The sequence below is a fragment of the Tamandua tetradactyla genome, chromosome 13, assembly GCF_023851605.1.
Source record: "Tamandua tetradactyla isolate mTamTet1 chromosome 13, mTamTet1.pri, whole genome shotgun sequence".
NCBI lineage: Eukaryota > Metazoa > Chordata > Mammalia > Pilosa > Myrmecophagidae > Tamandua > Tamandua tetradactyla.
The window spans coordinates 85,416,982-85,435,908 of NC_135339.1; the positions used below are offsets into that span (position 1 = coordinate 85,416,982).

Genomic DNA, 18,927 nt, shown 5'->3' on the forward strand with positions numbered 1-18,927 from the left:
TGGGTGCCTCTGCTACCCACCTTACCATCACCCCACATGTCCGTCCTTGCCCAGCACAACACAAACTATCTCGCTGTTGGTCCTCAAAGGCATGAACTGTGAGAAGGTTCTGGGGTATCTGAGAAAGTTCTGCTTGCCAGTCCTGTCCAAAGAGTCCCTCCTGTAAATGCCATTCAGGGAACAGCCCCTGGCGTTTCTGATGAGAGGGGAGTGGTCACTGCAAACACAGGCCAGCCTCTGGAGTCCCCAGAAGCAGTGGTTCCTGGGGAGCTGGGAGTTTCCTGAAGCAATCTTGTACTCCAAGGAAAAAATACTTGCCCACAAGGAACATTTGCTTGAGCAGCTAAATGGCAGCCAGGCTGGCAGAAGGATCAGGAACAGGGTCCTGCCGCTCCCAAGTGCCTCCCAAGGCTCCTATACGCTGGTGTGTGTAATTTCACAGGCTCGAGAGGAGGCTGCCCTGTGTGCCAGTGGCCAGAGCAGCGCCTCTGCGTGGCAGCCTCCGTTCAGCACGCTGGGTCGTAGAGACACCACAGAAGCAGCTAGAGAGGGGGCTCACGACGAGTCCATGGTTTATACAAATTCTCTCTCTTCACCTGGATAGGGGCCGAATCTTCCACCCACCAAGCAGAAGGTAGAACAAAGGACATGCATTTGAACCATGAAGTGTTTCCTCTCAATACCCTCCTGAGGGGCCCAAAGATGATGGGGGTGTTGTTAGGAAATGGCCAGGTGATGCCAACACCAGGAAGTGGGTGGCCCGCTCCTGGTACCTGGCATGTGAGCTGACTCTTGGTTCTGCCTGGGGCTAGTGGCCCAAGCTCTCTGCACCTCCGTTTTCTTACCTGCCAAATGGAACTAGCAACATTTTTCTCTGCCTCCCTCACACGCAGTGAAGAAGAAGGAAGGGACAAAATGAAAGCACTTCTGTAGCCATTTTAGCCTGGATGCCCACCTCCCCACCACAAATCTGCTGTATGACCTTCTGTGCTTTGCTTAAGTGAAGTCTTGACAGTGGCATATGTGGGGAGGCTCAGAGATGGGACAGATGGTGGCCAACTGATGACCTTGCATAAAGCAGACAATTGCCCCAGAGAATTGCTTTTGCAACCACTTGGTATGTGCTGATTTGTCCATAGGCAGCAATGCTGTGTTCTGCCCTAACTGGAGATCTTGGGCATCTGAGAATGCAGTGTCTTCATGACTCTTGATGAATTCTGGGAGGGGACAGGAGCCCTTCAGCAGGGGACAGGAGCCCTCTTGAAGCAATGGTGTATCTTCTCCAAATATTCTGACAATTTTTTGATGATAGTCCTTCCTTTTTACTCTCTCTAGCCCATGAGAGCCGACTTCCCACATCATTGGTGACATCAGTGCCTGAATATCCACCTTTTTCTGCACCTCCAGGTAGGATTGTGTTTGCAAGACCTACTCACCTTTTCCCATTGTTTTGTGAGCAACTTTGTTCATTCAACAGTGTTACTGGAGATATATATATAGCAATGGACAAAGCAGACCCTCATGGAAGCTGAGTCCACTGCAGAAGGGTAGGAGATGCTAACATGCTCTCCAAATGAGAATATGAAGCTGGCCAAGAATCATATAGAGGTAGTGATGAGTGAGGTCCATTAGGATATTTTTTGCTGTTACCTGGTATGAGCATTATTGCAGGGTCTTCAGCTTTGAAGATGCATCTGCTCCAATCAGCCTATAACATCTTCCTTATCCACACCGTATTTTGATTTGCTCAGGAGGCTGGGCCCCCCTGCGGCTCGCCGGAAGCCACGGGAGCTGTGCAGGCCGCGTGGAGCTTTTCTACCAGGGTGTCTGGGGCACTGTGTGTGATGACCTCTGGGACCTGCCACAAGCAGACGTCGTCTGCAAGCAGCTGGGCTGTGGCTGGGCCCTCTCAGCCCTGGGCGAGGCCCACTTTGGGGAAGGTTCTGGGAAAATCCTCCTCGACAATGTGCACTGTAGGGGAGATGAAGAGCACCTTGAAGAGTGCGCCCACGTCGGCTGGTTTTCCCACAACTGTGCTCACAGTGAAGACGCCAGCGTGATCTGTTCAGGTAAATCTTGGCTCCTTTCTCAGGCACAGCCTTACTTTGGCTCTTTCCAAGTGAGTCCTTTTAAATATAACTATTGAACATGAGCCTGCACAGTACTTGCTCACACTGGACATTTTCCTTCTCTCATGCTTACAGGTGCCGGACAGTCCACTGGCCCACCACCAGGTAGGGGGGCTATGCTTTGTGTGCTGTCTAGCAAAACCTTGGGGAAGGAATTCTGAAGGAAACTGTTGTCTTATTTTCCAAGCCTGTAAAGTGACTGAAGATACGGAATTACCTAATTGTACAGAGGGAAAGCTGAATAATGCCTTAGAAATGTCATCCATTATCATTTTTTCTCTCGCCTCCATCCTCCAACCATGCAGTTTTCAGACTTCTGTGCAGTACTTTGGGTTTGCAGTTCTGAGAGTTGCATGTAGGAGTGGGGGATGATGAGATCGGGGTAGAGAGGTGGTTAAAGGTAGGTTGTCAAGAAACTCAGGACAAACAAACTGTCCAGGAGTAAAAGGCTGAGGGGCCAGACCTTAACGATGTCAAGGTGAGCCAATTCTCATCCCACTCCCTCCTTACCTCACTATACTCCTGGTGGAGCCCTGGGCCCTCAGAGCTTCTCTTGCTGGAACTTTCCTGCACACTCTCAACCTGAGAGCAAGTGCTGTCCACTCAGAGGGTAAGTCATGAATTAGCTGTGTTGACAAAGTCTGATAAAGCTTAATTCACATTCCTTTTCCTGGTTGTCCACCCTAGCAGGTGGGAATGAATGGGTCGTGGGAGAGAATCCCCAGGGCAAGGCGCTGAGCTGAGAGTTGCTGAGAGAGGGATGCTGGGGATGGAGAGAGAAGTGTGAGGGGTGGTCCGCAGCATCTTTGGGTCCTGACTCAACTCTGAGCAGCACAAGATGAAAGGAATCAATGAATTGTGAATTGGTGCCTTCTCCTATTCTTGCATCTCAGCCTGACAACTGCCCATCCTTGGGCCACTGGAAGAAACTAGAAGTGAGAATTTCATGTCTTTAGTTTCTTAAGCCCCCCAGTTAAAAAGCATCTCCCATTTGCATTTATGACAAAAGAATAATGCATCAAAGTCTGGAAAGTACTTCTTCCCTCTTGTGCATAAAGTCCCCTCCAAGCTCAGACCTCACTCCCAGAGACCATTTCAGCATTTGGGGTCTGGGGGGTAGGCAGGGGGCAGATGGTGTATTAGTTCAAAGGCCTTCAGTCATCTCATGTACAGACTGGGGTGCTGTGCCCCTCAGAGACAGCCAGCACTCCTCATGTCCTTTGTGTGTTCAACAGCTCTCCTTCCGGCTGCCCTGGAAGTAGGAACAACTGCAGGTAAGACAGCCTTGGTGGTTCTGGTTATCTTTCTCTAATTCAAGCCCTCAAGTGTTGTTCAAGAAATTTAGCCAAAATACCACTACCCTGCCTGTGTTACTCGTTTAAACCTGTGTTTTGAGTGAAGGGCCCAGTAGCAAAGGCCAACGAATTTATGGTTTCAATTCCATTTCTACTTAGTCAAAGAGGAAAGGCCAATGAATCAAGTGATGCTGGCTTCCTTGGTCTCCCAGCCTGGATACCATGTGTGAAGGGCTGGCCTGGGACCATGAGCACAGCAGTTTTGCAGGGCAGCGCCAAGGCCACCATTTGAGGGGGCTTCTGCCTTTATGTGCACTTCTTTCTTCTTTTTGCTTCCTCCTTCTCTGTCTACATCTCCTCTCCATCCTTTCTTTTCCATCTGCTTTTTTTCCTCCTCTCTTGACTATGCCTTGGGCCACAAGAACCTTCCTGGAGGTTTCCATGGGGATAAAGGGCTAAAACAATACCGACGCCTGGAGAGCCTGGTTGTACCTTCTAGAGGGAGCCTCAACTATATGACTCAATCCAATAAGACCACAAATTGAGGGTGTGGTCCAGTTCTTATGCAGCCAGATGAACTGATGGAGAAAAGCCATCTGTTTCCATTGCCACGGGAAGCATCTTTAAATTGGGACTAACTATTGGACAGGTAGATAGACAGTAAGACAAGCAAATAGAGTAACAAATGAACAGGCAGGTGGATGGACAGGTGGCCGCAGAATGCTATTAGTATTGGGGGGATGTGGATTATTCAGGACTACTTTTTTCCACCATTAAAATTACAAGCGATGGTAGGTAAGAGACTGTCATCGTCATATACACCGAAGACAGCTGCCACAGAGGCTCGGCCTCCATTGGGAAACTGAAGCAGTTCTTTACTCATCACTACTGGTAACCAACAAAAATCAAGGCTATTGAAACCACTACTAGGGAGTAACCAGAGAAGGAGTTTCTGGCTGTTAATAGATGACAGGTTTTTCCAGTGAGTTCATGTCAGTGGTAGAATTCTCAAAAGAGGTGAGAGATGTTTCAATATTTAGATACTCATACCCTAATTTTCTAAGTTCACAAGACATTTTTTTCTTAATCTTTTTAGTTTGGAATAATTTCAAACTTACATAACAGTTGCAAAAATAATACAAAACCCATGCAGAGTATCCCCACAAGATACCCAGATCCACCAGTTAACATTTTGCCACATCTGCTGTGTCATCCTCTCTATCCATTCATCTATTTATCCATCAGTCTTCTAAACATTTGAGAGTAGGTTGCACATATCATGATCCTTAAACACTTAATACTGCCGTGAACGTTTCCTAAGAACAAAGATATTCACTTGTGTAATCACTTTAAGTACAGTTATCAAGCCCAAGAAATTTAACATTTATATAAAGCTTTCCATCTGTATTCCAACTTTTTCATATGTCCCCAATAATGTCCTTTTGTACCTTTTCTCCTCCACTATGAGATCGATGTCATAGTCTCTATAGTTGCTCTCTTTTTTATTTTTAATAATGGAAATATACACAGCATAAGTGTTCCCATCCCAACCATTTCCAAGCACACAGTTCAGTGGTATTAATCACATTCACAAAGTTGTGTGACCTTCCACCATTATCCACTACCAGGACTCTCCCATCACCCCAACCGGAAGCCCTAAAGCCCTTGCACATTAACTCCCCATCTCCCTTCCCTCCCTGCTCCTGGTACCCTGTGCTCTACTCTCTGTCTCTATATTTAGCTTATTTAGCTCTTTAAAATAACCGGAATTATACAACAGCTGTCAATATGATATCTTCAAGGTTTATCCATATAGTGGCATGAGCATGTATCAGAACTTCATTCCTTTTAAAAGCTGAGTAGTATTCCACTATTACACATTTTGTTTATCCATTCATCCACTGATAGACATTTGAGCTGTTTCCAAATTTTGGCAACTGTGAATAATGCTGGTGTGAACATATGGTGTACAAATGCAAGACTTTTTAGAATAATTTACACTTGTGATATTTCATAACAGAGACCCACAAACTAATGACCAATGAAAACTTTGGGGGGAAGAAAACAAAAAAGAAATGAGAGGTATAAATTCTAAAAATAGGAAACTGAACAATGAAGTAAACTGGAATTCTAAAATACCTCCTTTCTGCATTTAGAAAAATCTCAGTGTGGTGGCATTATTACTAATTCATCTGGAGCGATTAGGAATCCCCCCCAGAATGAAATGCATGATAACATCACCTGTGTCTGGGAAATCAAGGCAAATGCATCTGACCATATACTGTTGGCGTTTCCATATCTTAAGTAAGTATTAAATATGTTACTTAACCACATTCAATTAGTTCAAAATTCCAATCAATCATTCCTGTGGTTGGTTCTCATAAGTCAAAGCGTATTTCATGCATTTGTTTTTACTTCTTATTTTGAAGTAACAATAGACTCTGTCACAGAGTCCCTTGTATCCTTCCCCCAGCATCCCCCAAAGGTGATCTCTTAACTGCTGCAATATCAAAGCTGGGAAACTGCCGTTGGTTGCAGTGCTGTTAGCTAGACTGCACACCTTATTCAGTTTTTACTGATTTTCTCATGCATGTGTTTGTGCGTGTGTGTCATTCTATGAAATTTTCTTCCATATGTACATTTGTATAACCACTGCCACAATCAAGATTCAGAACTGTTCCATTACCACAAAGGAACTGCCCATTCACCCTTTATATTTACATCTCCCATCCCTGTCCCAAGCCATCGCTAATTGCTTCTCCATCTCCATAGTTTTGTCATTTTGTGAAAGTTATAATCCATATGATTCTATTTATCATACACTAAGGAATTTTTTGAAATTGACTTTTTCACTCAGCATGGTGCCCTGGGTCCATCCAGTTGTTGCATGTGGTTGGTTCCTTTTTATTGCTGAGAAGTATTACACTGCATGGATGTAACACAGTCTGTTTGCTCACTCCCCAGCGGAAGGACATCTGGGTTGTTTTCAGTCTTTGCTATGAGAACTAAAGCAACTTTGCACATTCATGTACATTTCTCTGGGATACATGTCCAAAAGTACCATTGCTTGAGTTAAATACATGTTTAATTTTCTAAGAAACTGCCAAACGATTATCCAGAGTGGGTGGACCATTTCACAGTCCCATCAGCAGTGTCTGAGAGATCCAGTTTCCCCACATCCTGGGTAGCATTCAATGTTATTTTTAATGTTCACTCTTTGTCATTTTCAGCATACAAATCCTATATCTGTTTTGTTTGATCTATACTTAAGTATTCCTTTTATTTGGTGGAGGGAGTAATTGCAAATGATATATTTTTAATTTTGGTTTCCACATGTTTGTTGCTTTTTGCATGCATAAAGAAGGTTGAATATGCACTTTTAATTAAAATAAAATTCACTTTATATGCTTTTTACAGCTGTGTGTGTGTGCATGTGTGTGTGCATGTGTGTGTACCCACGTCTGTGTGAGAGAATCCTTGCTTGAGGGTTAAAGATGCAGATTCCGAGGTTACTTCCAGATCTGGTGAATCAGGAAAATTTAGGGTGTAATGTTGTAAGTGTTTAAGGTTTGATGTTATTCGTAAATGAGTATTTCATAGAAATTAACCACCAGCAATAATTTAAATAAGTTATTACTCTAGAATTTGGGTTAATCAAAGTATGCCTTGGAATAGACAGCTCATTGGGCTGATGTGTGGAAATGATTTTCTAATATTAGCACTAATGGCTTCCGGATAAAACTTCCCCAGGAAGAACAACCCCTACAAAATCAGATAGTTTTGCTCACAAAGCAAGCTGGGTAGAGGATTTGGCAGCCACTTCCCTCTCAGATTGCTTGGAACTGAGGCCATGTCCCACCTGCAGGCCCCCGGCAACCTCTCCCCTGCTGCACATGCTCCTGGCCACGTGGTGAAATTGGTTTGATTTGCCTGGTCCTGCCCTTGGCCCCAGGCTGCAGGGTGCCCTGTGGCCTGGGCCGCTCCAAGGGCCTCAGCCGGGTCTACCTAGTGCTTCAGGGTCCTCTCTTCTCTCCCAGTTAAAACCCCATTCCCTCAAAGTAATGGCTGTCAGAGCGAAAAAGCCAGTGGACAGAAGTTCTTCCCAACCTTTAATGGGCTCACAGGCTTTTAAAAGCTGCCTCAGCCCATTGCTAGCCAAGAAATAAAGGGCCTAATGTGGAGATCAGGGCATCCATGGACATTTGCTTCCACAGCCTCGACTGCACCAATGAATATTTTGAAATCCTGGACGGCCCTCCATCCTCCACCAAGTCCCTGGGGAAGACCTGCTCGGGCGCCTACCTCACCTACGTCTCCTCCTCCAGCTCAATGACCCTCGTGTACTTCCGAAGCTTCAACAACATAGGAAAAAACTTCATCGCCTATTATTATTCTGCAGCCAAAGGTAAGAGTCGTTGGTTCAGAGCAGCAGTGCTACAACACTCCCTCGGAACCTGTTATAGCTTAACCACTTACTCTGTGATTTTGGACAAGCAGCTTGACCTCTCTGTGCCTTAATTCCATCTCAGTAAAATGGGGATCATAAAAGACCCTTATTTCCTAGGTTGGCTATGAGAGTTACATGGAATGCTGCAGGTAAAGCTCTCAGCATAGTGGTAGCACATCTTCCATGCCCACTAATTGATTGTTTTAGGATGAGCTTTTTAGTTTCTTAGAAACATCCCGCTGTAGTCAGCCATCTGAAGATAACTCTAAATCTAATACTGGGTAGGTGTTATTAGGACCCATAGAGTAACAAAGTGTCATGCCAGCCTAAGTGGGGCTCAGACCCACCCTAAAGGGGAATCCAAGACAAATACTTGTGATGCAGTTAGAGGACCAACAGAATACACTAAATTAACAAAAATAAACAAATGGAATATGCTCAATGAGTGAACATGTGAAACTTAGAAGGAAATAGGAGAAGGAGAGGTCAATATAGGCAACGGATGCTAAAGAAAACATCAGGGAGAACTGCCCTCAATTTGGCTTTAAATCTGGGTGGGTCGTAAGTAAAGAAATAGCAAAAGGGCATTGGGTGAGAGAAGGGTGTGGGAAGCAGAGAGATGGATGTAGAAGACATACGGCGAGAAGGAAGAGGGAAGCTTAGCCAAGGGTCTCTGTTGAAGCACAGTGTTCTTGAGGTTAAGTAATTATAACAGTGATCAAAATAATCAAAATAACAGTGAAGGTTACTGAATGGCTAATATGTATCAGGCAGGATTTTAAGGACTGGTGTCATCTGATTTAATCCTCACACATACCCATGTTTTTTCTCCTTTAACTGTTGAGGAAACTGAGACCTGAAAGGTTCACTAATTTTCCTGCGGTTCCCAGTAGTGGGTCCTGCACTATTTACCACTAAGTAGAAAAAAGCTGAGCTCTTAGAACTGTAAATGATGCAGCCACTCTGTCCCAGACACTGCTCAGAACAGTCGCTTGCAGTTTTAACAAGCTCTGGGGTGATGTTTGACATGGGACAAGTTTGGGAAACTTGCTGTAAAACACAGAAGAAGGGGGTTATGTCACAAAGTGGGTTGGGGGAATCATGCCCATTGGTGCTAAACAGTTGTTGACGTTGGTTTCCTTGTGTTTGCAGGGGCAGTTTCACAGACCCCACATCTCATCAGTGAGTCACATTTAATGTTGATATTTCATCTCCGTTACTATTTCATGTTTCACTCTTCCTCTGTTCCCACTCCTGGTGCTTTAACTGACATATTTTGATCACTCTCATATTTCCCAATTTCGTGCATGAATCTACCAAAGCTGAGAGTCTGTCTACACATTTTTACACCAGTATAACGCCCATTCACCCTGGTGCCTACTTACGGGTGCCATTGTGTCACTACCAATGGGTCATTGTCAATTTGATTTTCTAATTCCTTCTTATCAAAGACAATGAGACACATAAGCAGAATATTCTACATTTAGGAAAAATTAATGAAGGAGAAGCAGATCAGGGAAATGGCTGTTTTCCCCCAGAAGGCCGCGGATTGTGAATGTTTTCATTTTAGCACAGAATGGCATCATTTATGTTTATACTTCCATAGACTGGGCAGCAGGAAGGGATGTTATTTCTGTTGGACCCTACACCTAAGAATTGTTAAGACCCACATGAAAAGAGAGTTGGTTTGGAAGGTCACTTACTATCAAGATTATAGAGAGAAGGAATCAGCCAGAATTTCCAGCATCTAATGGAGACGGATCTTAGAATGCTGCCATCTTGTTTCGTCCGAGTCCTCATTTTTTGCTGAAGGGTTTTTCTTGTGCCCACAGCCATCCCGACAGCAACACCCAAGACAATAACAGCAAGACCAGGTAAGCCCTGGGGACACATCCATTCATTTACCAAGTATATGTCCCTCTCGGGGCCTGCATTTGTACCAGTCTCATCGGCAGAAACTGAACCAAATGCAAATAGTTCTATTTGCAAAAGGATCTCTTGACTCTGCTCACTCTGTCCACGCAAAACCATTGGGATCGTTTGACTCTGGCATCCCAGGATGAAGAAAAGCTCATTTGCCTATGCCTTTCAGAGTCATCAAAGTCAGTGACACTTACAAGTGTCTTTTATGGGACTGTTTTCCTCATATGACCTGTCCTGACTGTAGTTAGTTTCACACCATGCATCACTAATTGACTCATTCAAAGTGAGTAGAGTGTCAGGGCCATTCCAGAGATGGTGATACAGACTAACAAAGAAAAAAATGGTGAATTTGGGAATCAGGAGACCTAAGTTTAGATCTGCCACTTACTAGCTATGGAATTTGGAGTGAGTTGCTTTGCTTCTGTAGCCTTCAGTTTCCTTATATATAAACTGCTATACTGATACTCTTCTGCTTACCTTTCTGAGTTATAAGGATGAAGGTGAACACACACACGCACACACACACACACACACAAAAGCACCCCATAAAATCCCAAATTACTGTACCAACCGTTTATAATATCTTCCTGCATTTAGCCAAAACAAATTGTAACATGTCTCTGGCAAAATACATACTAAATTAATGGACTTTTAAGGATAAATGATATTTTGACAATTGCAGTGATTATTCTGTGCACATCTGCACCTTCAAGAAAATAAAAATAACAGGTTAAATGATAGATGGATAGAGTCTTTGGCCTCGTGCAATGATGGTAAAACAGATGATGGTAGGATAGATGGTAAAAGCCCAGAGCCTGGCCTGGTTCCGCCTGCCAGTGAAAGGTGGAGAACTCCCAGGTGGGTTGGCAATACCTACAGTGTCTGGAGGGAGGCTAAACTCTCTCTGGTGGGCTTAGAGGGAAAAGCTTGGGAAATCTTTTCCCAGCTAGAGAGGAGGAATCCTTGGTCCTTAAAGTCCAAAGATCCTCTCAGTGTTTGCCCACCCATGCTAGGACCAGATAAACCATCCAAATGAAGTGCTGAGCACTAACTGATTCCACCAAGCTCAGTTGCTCAGGGAGGAAATCTGAGCTCCAGTCCTGAGACCTACCAGCACTGACCCCCCTTCCAGGTCCTCCAGTCCGAATAGTCGTGGGGGAAGAGGGCCACCAGTTCCTGGTAAGTGTGTTGTGTTGAAGGACACTCACCAGTCTCTGTCTGCAGGGGACTGGCCAGAACTGCGGCTGGTGGGCGGCTCGGGCCGGTGCTCGGGTCGCGTGGAGGTCTTCCACCAAGGGGCCTGGGGCACTGTGTGCGATGACCTGTGGGACCTGAACGAAGCTGAGGTCGTGTGCCGCCAGCTCAGGTGCGGTCGGGCCATGTCCGCCCTTGGGAAGGCCCACTTTGGCCCAGGCTCAGGAAACATCCTCCTGGATAACCTCCAGTGCTCCGGGGTGGAGCGCTACCTGGGCCAGTGTGCCCACTCGGGCTGGTCCGAGCACAACTGCGGCCACCACGAGGATGCCGGTGTCATCTGCTCAGGTAGGCCTCCCTTCTTAGACAGTCACTGCTGTCCCAGAATTCTTTGAGACCACCCTGTTAGCATTTGGAGGTAGCCAGGGGCAAAGGGAGTCAGGGAAAAAGCATTCAACTTTCACTTTATTTATATTGACTTGGTTAAATATACAAGCTTTTGATTGCTGGCCTCCCATAGTAGGAATTACCCAAGCTGTGTGTGCTTTACTGAATATAGACATATGCAAGATCATGGTTTATTATGGGGATTTTAAAGGAATGTGTGTAAAGATCTTTCATTTAAAGAGGCAGCCTGAGGGCAGCCTGAGGTCAGTAAAGTAAGGTGGTCTTCAGAGGCAAACAGATCTGAGTATGACCCCCAAGGTTGGTGCTAATACTCAGGCTGTATTTACACTCTTGGAACCTCAGTTTCTTCATTTATAAAATCAGAAGATGAATTGCTTTTTGCAGGGTTTGGTAAGGATTAGATATACCCTTTGGAAAGCACTTGCACATTACTTAAAAACAGTAGGGGCTACCTAACTTTAAATTCTTAACTACCGTTTCCCCCCACTTAATCACGACTCCAAGGAAATTAGTGAATTAAGATGAGGAATTTCAATTGCCTGGTGATAACTTTTTAAAACTTTTGGATTTATTTATGGGAAAATTAGCTTGCCATAGATTAGTTGCTTTGGGAATGTCTATTAATAATCCTTTCTAATAATGAGATACATTTTGGTAAACAGCTGTTACAAATGACGTAGCGTGAAAGAATCAGTGACTATAACTCACGGTGGTACTGGCTGCATGGAATTGCCCATGAGAGAAGCAGTTTAATTTGTACCAGTACCTGGTATCTGTGACTTTTAATTTGAGGCAAATATTTAAAACCACTGCTTTTTATTGTTTGTGTTATGTGTTTGTGAGCTTTCTTGTTTCCTTATGCACTTATTTGTCAATCTGTCTGTTTGCTCTGTGGCTTCTTGTTATGTGTGGCTCAGCTAGCCATTTTATAGCCTCATGAACTGTGTTAGTCCTTAGTTTCAGGTGTTCTGGAGAATTATTGTCTAAGTTTGACATGCCCCAAAGACTCCCCAAAATGGAACTCATCTGCCACAAAACCAATAACTTAAGTCAGATCACCGCAAATGTACCCTTGGTATTTGATGATTATCTTACCATTTTCTCAGAATGCAGTAGCAGCCAACAACCAGAGAGATGCTTCATTTTGTGTGAATCTTATTCTCCCAGTACTTTGTTATTTAAAGGGACTGATTTTTTTGCCATATCAGATTAATAAACATTTATGAGAATATAGTTAGAACCATTTGTTTCAGTTTGCTAAAGCTGCTGGAATGCAATACACCAGAAAGGGACTGGTTTTTATAAAGGGGACTTATTAAGCTGAAAATGTTCAAATTAAGGCTGTGATAAGAGGATATCATCTCAGAGGAAAAACAGCATCCAAGTTCCTCTGTCACATGGGAAGGCACATGGTGGTGTCTGCTGGCTCTTTGTTTCTGGGTTTCATTGCTTTCAGCTCCTGCTTCCAGTGGCCTCCTCTATGAGCTTCTGTCTTGTCTCCAACCATCTCCAAACATCTGTGTCTAGGTGTCTCCTCTCTGTGCCGGCTTTTCTAAGGACTCCAATAAACTAAGACCCACCTTCAACGGGTGGGTCACATCATGGAAACAACGTAATCAAAACATCCAAATTTACAATAGGTCTGCCCCACAGGATAGGGTTAGGATTAAAAGGACATGGCTTTTCTGGAGTACATGGTAGTTTCAAACCAGCACACCATTGTATTCAGTTATCAAAGTCAGGATTTACAAAAGACATTTGTTTTCTTTATCAACAGCTGCCGAAGAATCCAATGTTAGCAGTCCAGGTAGGTTACACCTCTTGTTGTTGGGCGGAACCAGTTCAGTACTAGCTGTTCTTGTATTGTTTATAAATTAGCTATTTATTCTTCCAGCTCTAAAGTCACTCCCTATCTGGGCAGGCAGTGGTGACTCAGTGGCAGAGTTCTTGCCTGCCATGCCAGGAACCCAAGTTCGATTCCTGTGAGCCTGCCCATGTAAAAAAATAAAAAATAAAAAAAAAATGAATTCACGCCCTATCTAAACTGTACAGATTCTTACACCCTTGAGATGTCATTAGAAAGTAGTTTTAGAATTTTTTTTTATTTTTTAAGATATGATGATGGCTTTGTACTTTTCTATTTTAATGTCCATTTTTTTTAGAGATTTGTGCAGGCGAGAAATGGCATTTCAGGGTCATTTTGCATATACTCTTACCCCTGGCCCAAATGCCTTTCCCCAACTCTTCCTTTCCAATTGTAAACAGGAAGAGCACAGCCCAGGCACCAGAGGAGTGGCTGCCCCCAACTCCTATCATCCTCCAAGGCTTGGTGCGGGCCAAGATTTCCAGGCAAGATCTCTCAGGGCTCACACTGCACTTCTCTCTGTCTGCAGGGGACTGGCCGGAGCTGCGCCTGGCAGGAGGCTTGGGCCGGTGCTCGGGCCGCGTGGAAGTCTTCCACCAAGGGGCCTGGGGCACCGTGTGCGATGACCTGTGGGACCTGCATGAAGCTGAGGTCGTGTGCCGCCAGCTCGGGTGCGGTCAGGCTGTGTCTAGCCCTGGTGAGGCCCACTTCGGCCCAGGCTTGGGCAGCATCCTCCTGGACAACCTCCAGTGCTCTGGGGTGGAGCACTACCTAGGCCAGTGCGCCCACTCAGGCTGGTCCGAGCACAACTGCGGCCACCATGAGGATGCTGGTGTCATCTGCTCAGGTAGGGAGCCCTCCCCTACCCCTCCAGAAATGATTTCTGATGGTGTGGGGACATTTTGCATCTACACCTGGATGGAACTTTCATCCATCAGTTTGTTATTTCATCAAACAATCCTCGAGCTTCTATTCTGAGTCAGACACTGGGCTCGGACGCATCTTCTACCATGGACAGCTCCCAGAGCTCAGCAGGGAGGTTCCAAATTTCATAAGCACCACCTGCAGCATTACGAATGCAAATTCCAGGGCTCCACCCCAGAGATCATGATTTACTAGGTTTGGAAAGGGGCACAGGAGTCTGTATTTTGAGTAATAGTCCAGGTGATCCTGCAAGAGGGAACTCTGGCCCTGGCTGCCTTGGGGAACCAGCTGCTCTGCCCTCGCTGAAGCCAAGGACCCTGCCAGAGGTGGGCTGGAGCTGCCTAAGGGAGTTCTGGGTCTCTGGGTCCCATGCCAGAAAGACAGCTGTCCTCTGCCCCTCACCCCTCACCCACATCCTTGTCACCCAGCTTCTCCATACTTTGGACTTGCTAAAGAGAATGACCTATTCCCTTTCTTTATGTGTTCAGATGCAGAAGACCTGCCTCCTCCCACACCTCCAGGTATGTCCACATTTTTTCTAGTCCAGGCAGCTTTCCATCATATTAATTATAATAACAATAGCAAATGCTTATAAATGCTGAACAATCAGACATTATTCTGGGTCCTTTGCATATTCAATACATTTAATCTTCACAATAACTCCTTAAGGTAGGCATTTTGATTTTTTCCATTTTCCAGGTAGGTAAGCTAAGATCTAGAGAGTTAGCAATGTACCCAGAGCTAGCCAGTGGACTTGAACCTAGGCTGCTAATGCCCTTGGCCATCATGCTTCCCAGCCTCTAACCTCAATTACCATACCTTACTCACTGGCCCCAGACATACAACAACCAAGGAAATGTTTTGCTCAGATTTTTGCTAATCCTAAGGACAATCCTGCCAAAAAGGTATGAAATCATGTGTTTTACAGAACAGAATTTTGAATCTCAGAAAGGTTAAATAACTTTCCCCACATCATTCAGCAAGTAAACGGTGGAATCAAGCTTTCACGCTGAGCTTTCTGACTCTAATGCACATGCTCGTGGGAGTCTATGATTTTTGCCCATTTTCAAAGACCATGTAATTTAATGGTTGAATGATAATTATCTGTAATAAAAACCAATAATTAGAAAAATGAGACCAACACGTGCAATGTAAATGATGCTGGTAGTGAATGAAAAAGAATTCTGCTTCATTGCAGCAGATTTTTCTAAGTGTCTGCTCAGCAGCAGACATGAGGCTAGAACACTGGGATTCTGCCTACATTTATTTATTTACTCCCCTCAGTTGAGGATTAGGGAGGCAAAGCAGCCTGCCCAACATACGTCAACTAGAAAGTGGCAGAACTGGGATTTGCATATCCCATTTTGGCCCTTTGAACGCACCTGGCTATCCTCACACAGCCTCAGAGAAGACACACGAGTCATCCAGGTGCCGACACATCTCTCTCAGGCCTTTGCCTGGAAAAGCCCTTGTGTGTTTGGGTCATTTTCTGGGGGAGGCGAGCTTTATGTGTTGGAGTCATGAGTGAGAAATGAAGGGCTGTCTAAAGTAAAGGGTCAAGGTCAAGTTCAAAGGCCTTGGAGATTCAAATGCAGGCTGATCTGTAGTTTTCTCATTTTATGTAATTCAACTAAATTAAAAGTTAATGGGTGATGTGACAACATTGAGTAAAAGGACCTATTCTGGTTATCTATCGCTTTCTCCAAACTTAGTTATTTAAAACAACCACCATTTAATTGTATACGATGGTTTTGCAGGGCAGGAATTTGTGCATTTCCACCGGGAGACTCTTCTGCCCCTTATGGACTAAGTTGTGGGGCTGGGCGCTCTCCCTTTGGTGGCTGGGCGCTCTCTCCCCGGTGGCTGGGCTGCAGCAGCCAGGACAGCTTTGTTCACGTGCCCAGTGCCTTGGTGGGAACAGCTGGAAGGATGGCTCAGCTGGGGCCCTTTTTCTTCCCAGGTGGCCTCAGGGCCTCTTCACGAGGTCTCTCACAGAGGGTGGTCAGGCCTCCAGAAAGGTGGGTCAGGGCCCCACATGCGAGCCAGGGTTCCAAGAGACAGAAAAGGGACTGCCCACTTCTTAATAAGTGTCACTTCCACCTTATTCTGTGGGCCAAAGCCATCACAGAGTCCCCAGGGTCAAGGAAGGGGACCTAGGCCCCAGCCTATGATGAGAGGCAGGTCAAAGAGTGTGTGGCCTTCTTTAAATCTGCTACCGGACCTTAGAGGACATTCACGCAGCACTTTCAAACTCCTCTCAGTTTGTAGTAAGTACATCGGTGCTCCTAAGAAGACTTTACATTTCGCTTGCTTCATATCTGCACTTGCTCTTGTAGATAAAGTAAGTATTTTTCCCTTGGATGCCATCACAGTCTCCCTTTCTTCCCTCTAGGTCTTTCTACAGCTTCTCAGGAGCATTCAGCAGGTAGTCACTTGCTTTAAATTGAAACGGTAACTCCATTTCCAGGAGCCATCACAGCAGACTGCTGGGCAGCGTTCCCAGGCAGAGCCCAGAGAAGAGGCTGGCATGGCTGGGTGGGGCCCTGCCCCTCTGCCCCCAGGGCAGTGCCCCTGCTTACACGGGAAGGCCAGGGCAGTTGGGCACCTCAGCTGGAGCAGCCGCTCAGCCCTCACCCCACAGAGCCAAGGGGCATGGCACCATGTCACTCTTCTAAAAACATAGGGACTTTTCTAACACAGGATCAGGCAGGAAAGGGGAACGTGGATCTGCCCAGGCCAGAGTGGGGGCAGGGGGAAGGGGCGTGGGAGAACAGCTCTGTCCCTCTGGTCCAGTGCTCCTCAGCCCACCTACCTTGGGTCCAGTCCTGCAGCAAGCACCAGCCCACCAGCCCCTGCCATGGAGGGCCTTTGGGACGTCAGCTCCCAAGGGTTCTGTGTCATTCTGACCTGGCCACAGTTATTGTAACCTACAAAAGCAGCCAGCAATGTGACTAGGGGGTGAAATGAGGAGGAGAGGGTTACAAAGGAGAAAAATTTAGTTACTTCATAATTTAGGGACAAGGTAAATAGCGCATGCTGTGTTTTCCTTTTTCCTCTAAAGTAATTTGATGATTCTAACTGTTCTGCTCTTTCATTGCATGCTACCTTAAAAATGTGTGTATTAATGTATAGTTATCTATACTAATATTACAACTAATATGAAAAGATGATTTCACTGCTATATAACTTAACACTTATAAATTGAAAGACCTGTCAGTTCTGCTCTCAGAGGAGATACTGAGTTAAAGGAAACAATCTACACAGCAAAACGGATGAAAATGTGCTTAAAGGGGTCCCCCGTCAAAACCTCTGCAAACAATCCGTAACGACCCTTTCCCTTTATCTTCAATAGCACCAAACCCCGAGGTTGTCCTGGAGCCTCTTGCTCAATTCCCCTTTACACAGGCACTACAGCATCCATCTCTGTCTGCCTTTCCAATCTCTCCTCGCACAGTCTACTTTGTCTCTCTCCCAACAAGCAAGGATCTAAAGAGGATTCTTTAGAATCTCCCCATTCTAAATGAGAAGGAGATGATAAACTGAGAGGACAAATACAGCAATTTTCTTTATCAGATGGCAGGCAGAAAGGAAAGACAGGAAACTCGCACACGCTGATCCTTTTTGATGCACTAGAATTGGATTGCATGGGCACTGCTTCCCGAGAGTTGCATTCAGTTAGCTTCTGGGCATGGGTGTCCACCCAGACAAACTGTTGCCCAACCCCCCCAGGCCTTTGGGTGTGAGCACATTGTCCCTGGGATTGCACCCCAGCCAGGCCAGATTCATGTGGGTACATCCTGACATCCTTTTTCCTCTTGTTTCAGGAGAAAGTAACTCTTGTGGAGGGGTCATTTCTAGTCTCTCTGGCTCATTTTCTAGTCCACGGTATCCAGAAAACTACCCAACAGACATCCAGTGTGTCTGGGAGATCCATGTTGATAAAAAATTCCGCCTAGAGCTCATGATTCCAAGTTTGAAGTAAGAAAATAACTTTTTTTAGAGAAGGTTCTATTTAAATAAGAATATTAATTTGGCAATTATAACATGATACTTCTTTTAATGGGAAACATTTAGGGTAAAACAGAAAAAGAACATAAACCTCTAGAATCTTTCCAAGTTTGAAATTTGGGGTAATTTTGTAGCACTATCCAATGAGTTGCTTCTACGTTAAAAAATTCAAACAGTGGTTAAATAATCCATTTTTTATTTAACCACATTTTGATAATTTTTTTTTCTAAAAAATATTTTTAAAATCCTACTTTCTGGCTTTGCCCTTCTTGTCTACCAAAATTTTTCTTCTTTGACTTCCTTTTTCCTTTATCTAAGCTTTAAACAGTGAGAGGCTTCCCTTACACACATATTTTCTAACTACTCCAGCTTTGGGCCCTGCATCTTCTAGATGTTTCTGCAGAGCTAAAGGAGGCTTGAGAGGTCATTGCATCATCTCAATATGAAGAGATAAATTTTACAAAGCCACAGTTATTTTTATCTCCATGCCACAAGATAACAGATGACAGTGTTTTGGTGCTGACTGTGTGTCAGGCCCTGTAGTGCCCACTTTGTGTGCATTGTCACAGTGTAGAGTCATTTCAGCCCTATGAAACAGATCCCCTTGTCGTTCCCACTAAAGATGAGGAAACTGAGGCTCAGAGAGGTTAACTTGCCCAAAGCTAAACTGCCCCTTGATGTCACAGTCCCCAACGCTTCACCAAGAGCCCCAGCTCTTCTATAAGCTGAGTCTGC

General features: G+C 45.0%; 1 protein-coding gene across 1 annotated transcript in view; it reads left to right on the forward strand.

Annotated features, from left to right (window-relative positions):
* The window catches only part of LOC143653434 (scavenger receptor cysteine-rich domain-containing protein DMBT1-like), a 90,811-nt gene that overhangs the window by 27,405 nt on the left and 44,479 nt on the right, over window positions 1-18,927 (forward strand). The window contains exons 19-30 of the mRNA XM_077124464.1: window positions 1,336-1,407; window positions 1,752-2,069; window positions 2,205-2,234; window positions 3,365-3,403; window positions 5,581-5,728; window positions 7,639-7,829; window positions 9,024-9,053; window positions 9,704-9,749; window positions 10,936-11,336; window positions 14,673-14,705; window positions 16,329-16,365; window positions 18,016-18,162. Of these exons, the coding sequence (XP_076980579.1) occupies window positions 1,336-1,407; window positions 1,752-2,069; window positions 2,205-2,234; window positions 3,365-3,403; window positions 5,581-5,728; window positions 7,639-7,829; window positions 9,024-9,053; window positions 9,704-9,749; window positions 10,936-11,336; window positions 14,673-14,705; window positions 16,329-16,365; window positions 18,016-18,162 (1,492 nt within the window). The remainder of the gene's footprint in view (window positions 1-1,335; window positions 1,408-1,751; window positions 2,070-2,204; window positions 2,235-3,364; window positions 3,404-5,580; window positions 5,729-7,638; window positions 7,830-9,023; window positions 9,054-9,703; window positions 9,750-10,935; window positions 11,337-14,672; window positions 14,706-16,328; window positions 16,366-18,015; window positions 18,163-18,927) is intronic.